This window comes from Lynx canadensis, chromosome E2, assembly GCF_007474595.2.
Source record: "Lynx canadensis isolate LIC74 chromosome E2, mLynCan4.pri.v2, whole genome shotgun sequence".
Classification (NCBI taxonomy): domain Eukaryota; kingdom Metazoa; phylum Chordata; class Mammalia; order Carnivora; family Felidae; genus Lynx; species Lynx canadensis.
Window position 1 is genome coordinate 44,758,588 of NC_044317.1, and position 17,142 is coordinate 44,775,729.

At 39.5% G+C, this 17,142-nt stretch overlaps 1 protein-coding gene across 1 annotated transcript in view; it reads left to right on the plus strand.

Moving 5' to 3' along the window:
- The first annotated feature begins 2,113 nt into the window (after positions 1-2,113).
- LOC115502522 (zinc finger protein 82 homolog) overlaps positions 2,114-17,142 on the plus strand; it is a 71,715-nt gene continuing 56,686 nt past the window's right edge. The window contains exons 1-2 of the mRNA XM_030298007.2: positions 2,114-2,248; positions 16,178-16,248. Coding sequence (XP_030153867.2) covers positions 16,240-16,248 — 9 coding nt within the window. The 5' untranslated portion in view covers positions 2,114-2,248; positions 16,178-16,239. The remainder of the gene's footprint in view (positions 2,249-16,177; positions 16,249-17,142) is intronic.

The following is a 17,142-nucleotide window of genomic DNA, read 5'->3' on the forward strand; positions in this document are numbered from 1 at the left end:
TTATATTCCTTGATCTCTCTAAGCCAAGTTTTTCTCTTCATAAAATGGGAATGACACTAATTTACTTCTCTGCTATTGCAATGGTCCACACTACCTTCATGCTTTATTTCTTAGCCCAGGATTTCACAAATCAGCTCCTTTAGACCTATATCCCATCACAAGGACATTAAAAGAACACAGAAGACTGAACTGCTATGTCTCCAAGGTCTGTACTTTAAGTAGAGCAAGCAGTTCATTTAAAAAACAAAAACAAAAACAACAGGGACGCCTGGGTGGCTGAGTCTCTTAAGGGCCCACTTCAGCTCAGGTCATGAACTCCCCGTCCATGGGTTTGCGCCCCAAGCAGTCTTTTGTGCTGACAGCTCAGAGCCTGGAGCTTGCTTCGGATTCTAGGTGTATGTCTCTCTTTCTGCCCCTCCCCCAAATGAATAAACGTTAAAAAAAATTTTAAAAATAAATAAACAAAAAAAAGTCCTTTTCAAATACTTTCTCTTTTAAGAGAACAATGTTAATTTTATTTCAATTCCATAACAATGCTACTGGTTTTACCCAAAAGTCAGGCTTTAAGTCACTTATCAGCTCAATTATGTAAACTTTCTCCCACCAAAATACTTAAAAAAACAGGGGTGCCTGAGTGGTTCAGTCGGTTGAGCGTCCGAATTCGGCTCAGGTCATGAGTTCGAGCCCCGCGTGGGACCCCGTGCTGACCGTTCGGAGCCTGGAGCCTGTTTCAGATTCTGTCTCCCTCTCTCTCTGCCCCTCCCCCGCTCATGCTCGCGCTCTCTCTCTCTCTCTCTCTCTCTCTCTCTCTCTCTCTCTGTCAAAAATAAATAAACATTAAAAAATATTTTAAAGAGGGGCGCCTGGGTGGCGCAGTCGGTTAAGCGTCCGACTTCAGCCAGGTCACGATCTCGCGGTCCGTGAGTTCGAGCCCCGCGTCGGGCTCTGGGCTGATGGCTCAGAGCCTGGAGCCTGTTTCCGATTCTGTGTCTCCCTCTCTCTCTGCCCCTCGCCCGTTCATGCTCTGTCTCTCTCTGTCCCAAAAATAAATAAACGTTGAAAAAAAATTAAAAAAAAAGTTATAAAAAAAAATATTTTAAAGAAAAAACACATTCTAGGAAAATCTATCCTTGTTACTGTTTTATTATTGTGGCTCAGAGATTATCTCCAAGATACAATCCCAGTCATACAATGATATTTATTTAAATTACCAATTACACACCCAGACACAAACTCCTGAGTACTGTTTCTCCCTCTCCCCACGACCCCCCAACACCTTAAATCACACACACCTGGAATCCCATTACTTGCTTCCCGCAAAGGCTGACTCACCACCCCATCACTCTCCTCAGGCCCAGACTTTCACACACAAATCAATAGCACAGAATAATACCAGCCCCCTTTGCAACGTCGCAAACCCCTCCCTTTTGGCGTTTCCAAACCCGTTTCACGTTTAGCAATTCCTCCCCTTGGACCTCCCCAATCCCGTTGCAGGTTTCCAGTCTCCTCCCTTTTGGTCACCCTAGCTTTAAGTCTCAGAAGCTCAGATCCCACAACTCGTTTGCACAGAGGAGCCCCACGCCAAACTCCCGCCTGAACAAAGGCCGAAAAAGCGACCAAAGAAGTCTGCGCACTCCTTGGGCGCAATGACCCTCCCAAGAAGTCTCTGGGGTGTAGCCAGGCGCAAGCAGTGAAGAAGCAAGACGAATTTCAAAGGGTCCATCCAACGCTCTCCCTGCTCCGAACTACATTTCCCAGAAGGCTCAATGGTGCGAATTATCTTACCTAAACCAAACTAGCCCTCCTCTTCCTGAGTCCGTACAACTCCTGAGGATAGGAGGGTGGGCCGGAGAAGGAACCCCATTTCAAACACGTCAGAGTAGCTTTTGGAAGCCACTGCCTAAGGCCGTGCCAGTCTTTGTGAGGCCTCCGGTGCACGGTTCCATGAGGGGGCGCAATCCTTTAAGCAGGGCCTCAGCTAACCCCTGACAGAAATTCTGGCGACCGGGAGCCATCTTGCCTGCCACAGGTAAGTTTCTGACTACATTTCCCAGAGGACTCCTCGGCATCGTTGTGATTCTCGCGTGAATTCAGCCTCCAAGTCACGCGCTGGCGGTACCCTCAGGTCTGCACCCACAACTGTTGCAGCGCTGTGGAGGGTACCGCTGTTTTGGAAGCTTGGAAGGCCTGGGGTGAGGCTCCCTAGGAGAGGGCGGGGCCGGAGGCTCGGCTCTGTACGGTGGAGGAGGTAAGATTGAAGTTGTGTGATTGTGTCTGGCTGGTAGTATGTAGTGAATGACCGTGTGGTTGTGACTAGCTGTTCCTGTGGTGTGTGCTTCCAGTGATTACCCGTGTGCAGCACGGTCTGGGAGCTCGTGACTGTTCTGGTGTGATTGGATGTGACTCGGTGGTGTTTGTGTGTGTGAGAAAGGGAGAGAGTGAGTGAGTGATTGGGACCACGTGCGGCATTGTGTGTGAAGGTGTGGGGAGCTTGTGACTCGGTAGATGTAATAATAGTGTTTGTTCCCGTTAGGGCGTGTGATTGTGCGACTCTGTGACTGTGTGCTGCAGAGTACAGTTGGGGGTACTTGTGAATTCTATGTGGTTTTATCTGTGGATAGTGTGATTGTGACTGTGCGACCATCTGCGGGCGTGTGGTGCCTGTGTCAGTGCGGTTGTGACTGAATGTCCTCTTGGTAAATGTGTGGTTGTGCTTATGTGACCGTTGAGGCCCAGGGTGTTGGCCCTGTTGCTTTGGTTATGGGTTACCTCTAGCTGTCTGTCCCCGTGGTGGTCGTGTGATTATGTTTTGGGTGACTGGATAAATATATGAGGTTTTTTCACTTAGGTTGTATATCTACATATTATACTATGGTTTTCCCTCGTTTTAAAACTTTTGCAAATGCTATCATATGGTCTTTTGTCTTTTATTTTGCTTATTTGTACAACTATGTTTTAGACAAGTGTCATATTAAATATAGTAGTGGTTCATTTGTTTTCTTTGCATTACATCCTTTGAAGTTATACCCTTGTTATTCATCCCTTCAATTAATGATGGGTGTTTGAATTGTTTCTAGTTTCCGACTTTGTACACAGCGCTGCCACAGCATTCTTTTACAGCGGATACATGTGCATGAGTTTCTCTACCTGACAGTGGAATTGCTGGCTCATATGATATCCTACACTTTACTCAGTAGTACCAAAATAATTACCTAAGTGGGTGTGCACATTTATGCTTGCACAGCAATATTTGAAACTTCTCATTGCTCCATGTTTCTACCAAAACATGATTCTCAAAGTTTTAAAAAACATCTTTAGGAGATATAGCATAAAGTGCACAAATCCTAAGTATACAGCTGTAACACAATTTCCTAAAGCAACATAAAGAACATGGCCAGCACCCCAGAAGGTTCCCTCATGCCCCTTCCCAGTTATTTCTCCCACAATCACTGTTCAGAAGTCTATCGCCATTAGTTTTACCCATTCTTGAACTTCACATATGAATGGAATTGTATAGCATGTGCTCTTTTATGCCTGGCTTCTTCCACATTATGTCTGAGATTCGTCCAAGTTGTCCACTGTAGTTGTACTTAGTTGTCATTACATGGGGATGTATTGCAATGTATTAATTGCTTACACTGTTGATGGACATTTGATAGTTTACATTTTTTGGCTGTTACAGATTGTATTGCTGCTATGAACATTCTCTGTTTTTGGTGAACATGTAAATGCTTTTCTCTTGGCTAAATATTTAGGAGTGGAATTGCTAGATAATATGGTGGGCATTTGTTTAATAGATTCTACCAATTTCTCATGTGGTTGTACCAATCCATCCAGCAATGTATGAGAGTTGCTCCACATTGGCTCTGTTGAGATTGCCAGTCTTTTAATTATTCTGGTGGTTATGTAGTGGAATTTCATCGCAGTTTTTTTTTTTTTTTTAAGGTTATTTATTTTGAGAGCGAGAAAGCACAATTAGGGGAGGGGCAGAGAGAGAGGAGAAAGTGAGAATTCCAAGCAGGCTCTTTGCTGAGGGCACAGAGCCCCCACGTGGGGCTCAAACTCACGAGCTGTGAGATCATGACCTGAACTGAAGTTGGTTGCTTAACCACCCAGGCACTCCTCATCGCAGTTTTAATTTGTTTCCCTGATGGGTAATGATGTCCAGCATCTTTTCACAGGTTTATTGGCTATTTGGATATTCTGGGGTGTGTGTGTGTGTGTGTGTGTGTGTGTGTGTGTGTTTTCCAAAGGTTTTTTTTTTTTTAATTTATTTTTTGTTTTTAAATCCTTGTTTATTTTTGAGAGAGAGCATGAGCTGGAAAGAGGCAGAAAGATGAGACAGAATATCCAAAGCAGGCTCTGCACTGACAGCAGTAAGCCAGATTTGGGGCTCTAACTCAGAAACCACAACATCATGACCTGAGCTGAAGTTGGATGCTTTACTGACTAAGCCACCCAGGTGCCCCTTGTATATCCTGTTTTTTTTTTTTTTTTTTTAATTTACATCCAAATTAGTTAGCATACAGTGAAGGAATGATTTCAGGAGTAGATTCCTTAATGCCCCTTACCCATTTAGCCCATCCCCCCTCCCACACCCCCTCCCGTAACCCTCTGTTTGTTCTCCATATTTATGAGTCTCTTCTGTTTTGTCCCCCTCCCTGTTTTTATATTTTGTTTCCCTTCCCTTATGTTCATCTGTTTTGTCTCTTAAAGTCCTCATATGAGTGAAGTCATGTGAATTTTGTCTTTCTCTGACTAATTTCACTTACCATAATACGCTCCAGTTCCATCCATTTAGTTGCAAATGGCAAGATTTCATTCTTTTTGATTGCTGAGTAATACTCCATTGTATATATATACCACATCTTCTTTATCCATTCATCCATCGATGGACATTTGGGCTCTTTCCATGTGCATGTGTCCCTTCGAAACAGCACACCTGTATCCCATGGATAAATACCTACTAGTGCAATTGCTGGGTCGTAGGGTATTTCTTTTTTATTTTATTTTATTTTATTTTATTTTATTTTATTTTAATTTATTTTATTTTATTTTTTTCAATATATGAAATTTTTTGTCAAATTGGTTTCCATACAACACCCAGTGCTCATCCCAAAAGGTGCCCTCCTCAATACCCATCACCCACCCTCCCCTCCCTTCCACCCCCCATCAACCCTCAGTTTGTTCTCAGTTTTTAAGAGTCTCTTATGCTTTGGCTCTCTCCCACTCTAACCTCTTTTTTTTTTTTTTTTTTTTTTTTCTTTCCCCTCCTCCTTGGGTTTCTGTTGAGTTTCTCAGGATCCACATAAGAGTGAAAACATATGGTATCTGTCTTTCTCTGTATGGCTTATTTCACTTAGCATGACACTCTCCAGTTCCATCCACGTTGCTACAAAGGGCCATATTTCGTTCTTTCTCATTGCCATGTAGTACTCCATTGTGTATATAAACCATAATTTCTTTATCCATTCATCAGTTGATGGACATTTAGGCTCTTTCCATAATTTGGCTATTGTTGAGAGTGCTTCTATAAACATTGGGGTACAAGTGCCCCTATGCATCAGTACTCCTGTATCCCTTGGGTAAATTCCTAGCAGTGCTATTGCTGGGTCATAGGGTAGGTCTATTTTTAATTTTCTGAGGAACCTCCACACTGCTTTCCAGAGTGGCTGCACCAAGGGTCGTAGGGTATTTCTATGTTTAACTTTTTGAGGAACTTCCATACTGTTTTCCAGAGTGGCTGCACCAGCTTGCATTCCCACTGGCAGTGCAAAAGAGATAGATCCTCTTTCTCCACATCCTCACCAACATCTGTTTTTGCCTGAGTTGTTAATGTTAGCCATTCTGACAGGTGTAAGATGGTATCTCATTGTGGTTCTGATTTGTATTTCCCTGATGATGAGTGATGTTGAGCATTTTTTCATGTGTCGGTTGGCCATCTGGATGTCTTCCTTGGAGAAGTGTCTATTCATGTCTTTTGCCCATTTCTTCACTGGATTATTTGTGTTTTGGGTGTTGAGTTTGATAAGTTCGTTATAGATTTTGGATACTAACCCTTTATCTGATATGTCATTTGCAAATATCTTCTCCCATTCTGTTGGTTGCCTTTTAGTTTTGCTGATTGTTTCCTTCACTGTGCAGAAGCTTTTTATTTTGATGAGGTCCCAGTAGTTCATTTTTGCTTTTGTTTCCCTTGCCTCTGGAGACGTGTTGAGTAAGAAGTTGCTGCGGGCAAGATCAAAGAGGTTTTGCCTGCTTTCTCCTTGAGGAATTTGATGGCTTCCTGTCTTACATTTAGGTCTTTCATCCATTTTGAGTTTATTTTTGTGTATGGTGTAAGAAAGTGGTCCAGGTTCATTCTTCTGCATGTCGCTGTCCAGTTTTCCCAGCACCACTTGCTGAAGAGACTGTCTTTATTCCATTGGATAGTCTTTCCTGCTTTGTCAAAGATTAGTTGGCCATATGTCTGTAGGTCCATTTCTGGGTTCTCTATTCAGTTCCATTGATCTGAGTGTCTGTTCTTGTGCCAGTACCATACTGTCTTGATGATTACAGCTTTGTAGTATAGCTTGAAGTCTGGGATTGTGATGCCTCCTGCTTTGGCTTTCTTTTTCAAGATTGCTTTGGCTGTTTGGGGTCTTTTCGCGTTCCATACAAACTTTAGGATTGTTTGTTCTAGCTCTGTGAAGAATGCTGGTGTTATTTTGATAGGGATTGCGTTGAATATGTAGATTGCTGTGGGTAGTATTGACATTTTAACAATGTTTGTTCTTCCTATCCAGGAGCATGGAATCTTTTTCCATTTTTTTTATGTCTTCTTCAATTTCTGTCATAAGCTTTCTATAGTTTTCAGCGTATAGATTTTTCACCTCTTTGGTTAGATTTATTCCTAGGTATTTTATGGTTTTTGGTGCAACTGTAAATGGGATCAATTCCTTGATTTCTGTTTCTTTTGCTTCATTGTTGGTGTATAAGAATGCAACTGATTTCTGTATATTGATTTTTATATCCTGCAACTTTGCTCACTTCATGAATCAGTTCTAGCAGTTTTTTGGTGGAATCTTTAGGGTTTTCCATATACAGTGTCATGTCATCTGCAAAGAGTAAAAGTTTGACCTCCTCCTGGCCGATTTGGATGCCTTTTATTTCTTTGTATTGTCCGATTGCAGAGGCTAAGACTTCCAATACTATGTTGAATAACTGGTGAGAGTGGACATCCCTGTCTTGTTACTGACCTTAGGAGGAAAGCTCTCAGTTTTTCCCCAATGAGTGTGGAATCAGTGTTGGGTCTTTCATATATGGCTTTTATGACCTCGAAGTATGATCAAGAAAGAATACTGTATTTTGTCAAATGCTTTCTCTGCACCTATTGAGAGGATCATATGGTTCTTGTCCTTTCTTTTATTGATGTGATGAATCACGTTAATTGTTTTGCGGATATTGAACCAGCCCTGCATCCCAGGTATAAATCCCACTTGGTCACGGTGAATAATTTTTTTAATGTATTGTTGGATTCGGTTGGCTAATATCTTTTGCATCCATGTTTATCAGGGAAATTGGTCTGTAGTTCTCCTTTTTAGTGGGATCTCTGTCTAGTTTGGGAATCAAGGTAATGCTGACTTCATAGAATGAGTTTGGAAGTTTTCCTTCCATTTCTGTTTTTTGGAACAGCTTCAAGAGAATAGGTGTTATCTCTTCCATAAATGTTTGGTAGAATTCCCCTGGAAAGCCATCTGGCCCTGGACTCTTGTTTCTTGGGAGGTTTTTTATTACTAATTTGATTTCTTTACTGGTTATGGGTCTGTTCAAATTTTCTATTTCTTCCTGTTTCAGGTTTTTTTTTTTCAGAGTTTATAGCATTTGGGTTTTATTTTATTTATTATTTTTTAATATGAAATTTATTGTGAAATTGGTTTGCATGGAACACCCAGTGCTCATCCTAACAGGTGCCCTCCTCAATGCCCATCACCCACTTTCCCCTCCCTCCCACCCCCCATCAACCCTCAGTTTATTCTCAGTTTTTAAGAGTCCCTTATGGTTTTCCTCTCTCTCTTCCTGTTTCAGTTTTGGTAGTATATGTGTTTCTAGGAATTTGTCCATTTCTTCCAGGTTGCCCATTTTATTGGCATATAATTGCTCATAGTATTCTCTTATTATTGTTTTTATTTCTGCTATGTTGGTTGTGATCGCTCCTCTTTCGTTCTTGATTTCATTTTTTTGGGTCCTTTCCTTTTTCTTTTTGGTCAAACTGGCTAGTGGTTTATCAATTTTGTTAATTCTTTCAAAGAATCAGCTTCTGGTTTCATTGATCTGTTCTGCTTTTTTGGTTTTGATAGCATTAATTTCTGCTCTAATCTTTATTATTTCCTGTCTTCTGCTGGTTTTGGGTTTTATTTCCTGTTCTTTTTCCAGCTCTTTAAGGCATAAGGTTAGGTTGTGTATCTGGGATCATTCTACCTTCTTTAGGAAGGCCTAGATTGCTATATACTTTCCTCTTATGACTGCCTTTGCTGCGTCCCAGAAGTTATCCTGTTTTTTAAAGTGTCTGTTCAGGTCTTTTCACTCACTGCCCTTAAAAATTTTTTGTCTTCATTTAAAGACAACTTTTTATTTTCTTATTGTAAATGTAGTTTAAAGAATTCCTATATATTCTTTTTTAAAGTTTATTATTATTTTTTAATTTTTTTAATGCTTATTTATTTTTGAGAGAGAGAGCGAGCACGCGCGAGTCTGGGAGGGACAGAGGGTGAGGAAGATTCAGAATCTGAAGCAGGCTCCAGGCTGTCAGTTGTCAGTACAGAGCCAGATGCCCGGCTTGAACCCACAAATCATGAGATCATGACCTGAGCCAAAGTCCTATGCTTAACTGACTGAGCCACCCAGGCATCCCCTTAAGTGTATTATTTATTTTGAGAGAGAGTGTGCAAGTGGGGGAGGGGCAGAGAGCGATGGAGAGAAAGAAAGAATCCCAAGCAGGCTTCACACAGTCAGCATGGAGCCCAGTGTGGGGCTTAAACCCACGAACTACAAGATCATGACCTGAGCTGAAGTTGGACGCTTAACTGCCTGAGCCACCCAGGCTCCCCGAATTCCTATATATTCTTCACTCAGGTGCCCATGGTACAATGATGAAAATCAGGAAATTTACACAGAAATAAGATTTTTGACTAATTTACAAACCTTACTTAAATTTTGCTAATTGTCCTATCAGTGCCCTTTTCTGTTCCAGGACCCAATATAAAATACTTCACTGATTTAGTTGTCTTGTCTCTTCCCATCAGACATAGTTCTTTAGTTCTTTTCATCTTTCATGACCTTGATACTTCTGAAGGGTACTGGCCAGTTTTCTTGTAGAATGTCTTTCAATTTGGATTTGTCTGCTTTTTCCTCATGGTTAAATTTAGACTATGCATTTTTGGCTAAAAGATCACAGAAATAGTGTTTATGTTCTTCTCAATGTGTCATATAATGATACCAGTATATCTCATTACTGGTAATGTTAACTATGATCACTTGGTTGAGATGGTATCTGCCAGGTTTCTTCCTTATAAAACTATTTTTCTCTTTTTAGTTAATAAGTATCTTGTGGGGAGATGCTTTAGAGACTATGCAAAACTACCGTTCTCATGGGGGTGCCTGGCTGGTTCAGTCATAAGACCATGTGACTCTGGATCTCAGGGTCATGTGTTTGAGCCCCATGTTAGGGGTAGAGATTACTTAAATAAATAAACTTAAAAAAATACTGTTCTCATCATACTTTCACCCATTGATAATTCTTGTCTGTAACAACTATTACTGTGGTGTGTGCCTAGTGGTGGTTTTCTCTTTCCATCATTCCTTCTATATTTATTAAATTCTGTAAAAAGCTGTCCATTATTCCTCATGTGTTTATTCAATTACTTGTTTATTAACTAATGGATACTTATTTTGTTCTATGAGTTGTAATCCATTATTATTGTTATATAATTTGTTGCTCAAATTGTCCCAGATTTGGCCATTAGGAACTCCAAATTAGCTCCTGTGTCCTTTCAACATGGCATCATTTTTGAGTACTTTCTTATGCCTATGTATATGTCTTCTCCCATTTTCCTAGCAGGTTTTTAGCCCTTTGTTTTTTATGATTAGTGCTTTTTTCATATCTTGAAAAGAAATCTTTATATTTCCAAGTTCCTGCAGATATTCTATGTTTTCTTATAGATTTAGCATTCATATTTAAGTCTGTTGTCCATCTTGAATTAGTTTTTGTGTATGGTATTTATTGAAAACACCATCTTTGCACATCTGAAATGCTAGAGGCTTTTATCATAAATCAGGTGATATATACTGTCATCCTCTTTCTGGACTGTAATTCTGTTTTGTTTTATTTTATTTTATTTTATTTTATTATTTTATTTTATTTTATTTTTTTATCAATGCCACTGTCTTGAAATCTATAGTATTAGTTCTCCAACCTTGTTTCTTTTCTTTTTTAAGATTGTCTTGGCTGTTGTAAATTCCTTGGATGTCAGAATCAACTTATTAATTCTCACCAAAAATAAAAAATCCTTGCTGGGGTTTTGTTTGTGAATCTATATGTTAATTTGGGGAGAATTGACATCCTATCAATATTGAATCTTCCAATCAATAAATATAGTATATGTCTACATTTGTTAAGGTCTTTAATTTCTCTCAATGATTTGTTGTAGTTTTCAATGCACATCTTTTATTATATTTGTGCCTGGGTATTTGACATTGTCAGTGGTATTTAATTTTTTTTTCCAGTTGTTTATTGCTAGAAGTACAATTTTTTTTTTTTTATATTGTCCTTGTATCTAGCATCTACAGAACACCTACTGTAGATGCTATTTATCAAGTCGGAAGTTCTCATTCATTAAGATTTTCACATTAATGGGGGCTGAATTTAGCAATTGCATTTTCTGTGTCTTTCGAGCGGATATTTTTTTTACTATTATTATCAATGTGGTAAATTATCTTAAGTTTCATACCTTGAACCAACCTATCATTCCTGAAATAAATCTTACTTGCCCATAAAGTATTAAACTTTTTAACAATTTCACTGGGTTAGATCTGCTAATGAACTTCTGCATGTATGTTCATGAGAAATATTGGCCCATAATTTTCATTTTATGTCTTTGTTTTGATATCAGTCTTATATTAGCCTCATAAAATGATTAAGAAGAATTCCCTGTGTTTTTCTATTCACTATGTGTAAGATTAAAGGTTTTCGTTAAATTTGGAAGAATTCACTGGTGAAGCTATTTGGGCCTGAACTTTTCTTGATAGGAAGATTTTAAACTGTGGAATCAATTTACCTCTTCAGATGTTTCAGGTTTTTTGTCTGTTTTGTCCATTTTGGCATGTTTTTAAAAGAATTTGTTTCATCTAAGCTTTCAAATTTAAGAGCATGAAGTTATTAGTGTTATTATGTTTTTAATGTCTGTGGCATCTATAATGATGTTCACATTTTCATTCTTGATTTTGTTCATTTGTGTTATCCCTCTCATTTTCATCAGTGGTATTGGTAACATTTTTTCTTCTGGGTACTTTCAAAACTTTTTTCTCGGGTTGTGGTTTTGCTTTTTGTTTTCTGTGTTTTCCTTTTTATTTATTATTCTTCAGGTTTGCTGAGCTTGAAACTCTTGTTGAGGCTTTTAATCAGTTAATCAGTTCAGACAATTATTACTCTCCAATCTCTTTTATTCCTCAGACACTCCACTTACATATATGGTAAATCTTTGGACTGTGTCCCTTTTGTCTTATACTCACTTCTGTTCTTTCTGTTCTTTTTTTCTACTTTATGTGGATTTTTTTTGTTTGTTTTTGACTTGTCTTTCAGTTCATTAATTCTCTTTTCTTTTTAATTTTTTTAATGTTTATTTGTTTTGGAGAGCGGGGGAGGGGGCAGAGAGAGAGGGATACAGAATATGAAGCAGGCTCCCTGCAGTCAGCACAAAGCCCGATGTGGGACTTCAACCCACTAACCACGAGATCATGACCTGAGCTGAAGTTGGACACTTAACTGACTTAGCCACCCAGGTGCCTCTGAGTTCAGTAATTCTCTTAATTTCCTTCCTTCCTTCCTTCCTTCCTTCCTTCCTTCCTTCCTTCCTTCCTTCCTCCCTCCCTCCCTCCCTCCCTCCCTCCCTCCCTCCCTCCCTTCCTTCCTTCCTTCTTTCTTTCTTCTTAGTTTATTTATTTATTTGGTAATCTCTATATCCAATGTGGGGCTCAAAGTCACGGCCCTGAGATCAAGAATCATGGGGCGTCTGGGTGGCGCAGTCGGTTAAGCGTCCGACTTCAGCCAGGTCACGATCTCGCGGTCCGTGAGTTCGAGCCCCGCGTCAGGCTCTGGGCTGATGGCTCAGAGCCTGGAGCCTGTTTCCGATTCTGTGTCTCCCTCTCTCTCTGCCCCTCCCCCGTCCATGCTCTGTCTCTCTCTGCCCCAAAAATAAATAAACGTTGGAAAAAAAAAAAAAAAGAATCATGTGTTCTTGTGCCTAAGCCAGCCAGGTGCCCTAATTTCTTAATTTCCTCATTTACTGATGTAGGTTGCCTATTTGGTTCTTTTTTACAGATTTCAGTTCTGTTTAATTTCTTTATCTTACCCATTTCCTTATATTTTGGTTGTTTTTAACATTTTAAAACTATTTTAAAGCTATTTTAAATTGTTTGCCAACTCTAATATCTGTATTGTCCATGGTTCTGTTTTCTGGCTTTATCTCTGAGCATATCCAGCATTTTTTATTTTTTTTTAATTTTTTTTAAATGTTTATTTATTTTTGAGACAGAGAGAGACAGAGCATGAATGGGGGAGGGTCAGAGAGAGAGAGAGACACAGAATCTGAAGCAGGCTCCAGGCTCTGAGCTGTCAGCACAGAGCCCGACGCAGAGCTCGAACTCACGGACCATGAGATCATGACCTGAGCCGAAGTTGGACGCTTAATCGACTGAGCCACCCAGGCGCCCCTATCTAGCATTTTTTAATTGGATGATAGATATTGTGTCGAAAACGATGGAGGCCAAGGGCAACCACTACCTACATCTAGCCTTCTCGTTATATCAGAAAAATTAAAGTGCTTTTCAGGTCTCTTTTACTAACAAATACAATTCTTAGTATACAAGAAATTTTCAGGATAATGTTGGAAATAATTTAAACATTATATTTTTATTAAAAGACTGCTTGTTTAGAAGAGTGCAAAATTCTCAAAAATTTTATTTAGTAGATTTCAGAGGGCTCTCTTGTCTGTAGTGGTATCTTTTGGCGGTGCTCCATACCCAACATGTGGTCATTTTGTAAACATACTACAGTCTTGGCCACAGAGATTACTGGTTTTAAAAGGAAGGGTCAGGGGCGCCTAGGTGGCACAGTTGGTTGAGTGTCCAACTCTTGGTTTCAGCTCAGGTCATGATCTCACAGTTGGTGAGTTCGAGCCCCACACTGGGATCTGCGCTGATAGCGTGGAGCCTGCTTGGGATTCTGTCTCTCCTCTCTGTCTCTCCTGCACTTGTGCGCACGTTCTCTCTCTCTCTCTCTCTCTCTCTCTCTCTCTCTCTCAAAAATAAATAAATAAACTTAAAAAAAATAAAAGAAGAAGGAAAGGGCAGATCCCCCAGATGCAAGAATTCAGCTGGAGATGATATACTCTAGGAGCAAAGATGAAGAGGGTTGGGAATGTAACAGACATAATATGGAGCTATTGAAATAAGAATGTTTCCTGACCACGTCACCTGGGTGGCTCAGTCAGTTGAAGGTCCAACTCTTGATTGTGGCTCAGGTCATAATCCCAGGGTTATGGAATTGAGCCCCGTGTTGGACTCCACTCATGCTGAGTGTGGACCCCACTTAAGATTCTTTCTCCCTCTGCCCCTCTCCCCTGCTTTGTGTGTGTACTCTGTCTCTAAAATTAAAAAAAGGGGCGGGGGGTTCCTTGCTCATTTGACTTGGAAGGTGCAGCACTTGAGATTGTCCCTTTAACCAAGGAAAGACCAGTAGGAGAGACCAGAAAAGTATGGGAAGTATGGGAGAAGGAGTTGTTTCCAAGTCTTTCTGGATTACTGTTGATTCTTTAGTATATAGCACAGTGCCTGGCACATAATAGATTATGTTGGTCGATTTGAAAAACAAACTAAGAGCTTAATAAATAGTAATAATAATAAAAATATTAAAGGAGTGCTTTCAGGTTTTAAAGAAGAGACATTTGTGGATTACCTTGGTTTTCATTTCCTGAAATAAATAAATAAATACACACACACACACACACACACACACACACACACACACACACACCCTTAGTGGAATGCAGTAAGTGCTAGGGGTAGGTGTATCCATTAAATAATTGATAACAAGGATCTTTGTCCTGGGTGGTCACTTTTACATACAGTTATTGATAAATTGTTTAATCATCAAGGAGTTTTGTACATAGGGATGTTCACTGCCCTTTATAATGCTCAGTTTATTATATTCCTATATCTAATAAACAAAAAGAACATATTTTATGAAACATTTCAACATCGATCTCAAATTAAGTTACTCCTCTTAAACAATTTAGACATCTATTAGTATTTTAGTATAATGTTCTTTGGGTCATTTTTTTTTTAATTTTTTTTTCAACGTTTATTTATTTTATTTTTGGGACAGAGAGAGACAGAGCATGAACGGGGGAGGCGCAGAGAGAGAGGGAGACACAGAATCGGAAGCAGGCTCCAGGCTCTGAGCCATCAGCCCAGAGCCTGACGCGGGGCTCGAACTCACGGACCGCGAGATCGTGACCTGGCTGAAGTCGGACGCGTAACCGACTGCGCCACCCAGGCGCCCCCTTTGGGTCATTTTAAACATCTTAAGCACATATCATGTATACAATTATTACAAATTTTATTACTACACTTACAGTTAAAATCTATTCTAAAGCATCAGTGATATGGATTTAGTCCATTTCTACATTATTTCTATACTTTTTAATTTCTTCCCATTGTTACGCGAATTAATCATCTTCCTAAAGTTTTTGTAATATTGCTGTGTTCGCTTTCCTGGGTTTCAGTTTTCTTAAGATTCATTAATCCCAAAAATCGTCTCAAACTGTGTAAGATTAGAGGATCTGGTTCATCAACCAGTTATTTCTTGTTCAGGACACAGGACTTGATTGTACAAAACAAGATCATTAAAAACTGTTTAGACAAATGTATATCCAAACTAAAATGTATATGATCAACTTTTAGGAGTTATTTGGAATTCGTATAAAGGTAAAATGGTATATATGCAAGGATTTTTTTTTAATTTATTTTGAGAGAGAGAGAGTGAGTGTGTGTGCACAAGCAGGGGAGGGGGAGAGAGAGAATCCCAAGCAGGCTCCGCACTATCAGTGCAGAGCCAGACTTGGAGCTGGAACTCAGGAGCCATCAAATCATGACCTGAGCCAAAATCAAGAGTCAGACATTAAACTGACTGAGCCACCTAGGCACCTCTATACAAGGATATTTATTACAGCATTGTTTGTAATAGAAGACAAGAAACAGCCCCAAATGGTCATGGGCCGCAGATTGGTTAAATAAAAGTGTATCCATTTAATGAAATACAATGTAGCTAAGGGAATTTCAGCTCTGTGGGTACAAGTTATGTTCCAGTTCAAGATACATTATGTAAAGGGGCGCCTGGGTGGCTCAGTCAGTTAAGCGGTTAAGCGTTTAGCATCTGCAGGTCATGATCTCGTGGTCCCTGAGTTCGTGCCCCACGTCGGGCTCTGTGCTGACAGCTCAGAGCCTGGATGGAGCCTGCTTCAGATTCTGTGTCTCCTTCTCTTTCTGACCCTCCCCCGTTCATGCTCTGTCTCAAAAATAAATAAACATTAAAAAAAATTTTTTTAAAGGTGCATTAAGTAAAAATAGAAATGTGTATAACAGTGTATATAATATGCAATCAGTTGTGTAAAAAAATTATATCTTTGTGTGTAGATGTGTATATATGTATACTATATTCACCAAGCCCATATTAGATTGCTGAAATCTATCCTACTTCAAAGCCTGAGGTCTCTGGAGTAGGGAATAATGAAAGATTTGCCCATTTTTCTCACTGATACCCCTTTTTTATTTGTATTTGTGTGGGGTGAACAGAGGGGAATGATCATCTGGGAGCTATGCACCAAGTGGGATCTTATGTAGCTTCTTTTGCCTTCCCCAGTTCTGCCCTTTTCCAAAAGGATCCCAGAGGAAGACTGATCTTTTTCTGCAAATACCAAAGCCATGGCTCAGGTGAGATGCTGTTTCCTTTTGCTCAAAGAGAGTTATTTTTACCCCTAGTACATGTAAACATTTGCCTCCTTCATCATGATATTTTTGATGTTTAAAAAAAAAAACAAAAACTTTTTCAGACAGTTTAGTTAAAAGCTGTGCTAAAGTTCTCTTAACCTTGCTCTAAAGAGAAAGATCTTCAATAAGTCAATTCAAAAATTTCTCTCTTGGTGGAGATATTTATAGAAAAAAGAATTGGTTCTATAACCATTGTTGGAAAAAAGAAACAAGGTCTGGTTAAAGATTTTTACACTCTCAAATTACGGGTAACGGTTAAGGGCCAGCCAAGTTGTTGGTTAACAAGTTTCTGTGAAGAGGTCTTAATCAGATTATAAATCCTTCAGAAAATTCTTATGGATTCCATCAAGAATCCTTGTTTGTTCTCACAAAGAGATTGTTAATTACATAATGTAAAAATGGTCTCATTGAGGCCAGGCTCCAAAAAAAAAACTTTTACATGGTCCATTCAGGAACCTGACCCTCATTTCTTCATAAAAACCCAGTGTCCTTCCCAGTTCCCTCTTCTTTTAAGCAACGTTTACAAATTCATTTAGTAAGTCCTTCAGATCTTCTGTCTTAGACTTCTGCCAACAAGAATAGAAATGTGTTCCCCATTTGTTAATGAATCTAATTTGCTTGGACAGTGATTTGATGAGATAGAGATAAATAATTAGGGGCACCTCATAGGGAAAAGGCCTGATCATCACAGACCTAGGGTTTCCAAGAAGAAAATATGTGGAATGGTTTTGTTTGATATCATTCTTAGTACATGGAAGATCTCCTGGTGTATGAGCCTTTCAGGTTTGGGGATATGACTCATAGTTAGTACAAAACTCTGACACCTATATCTTAACA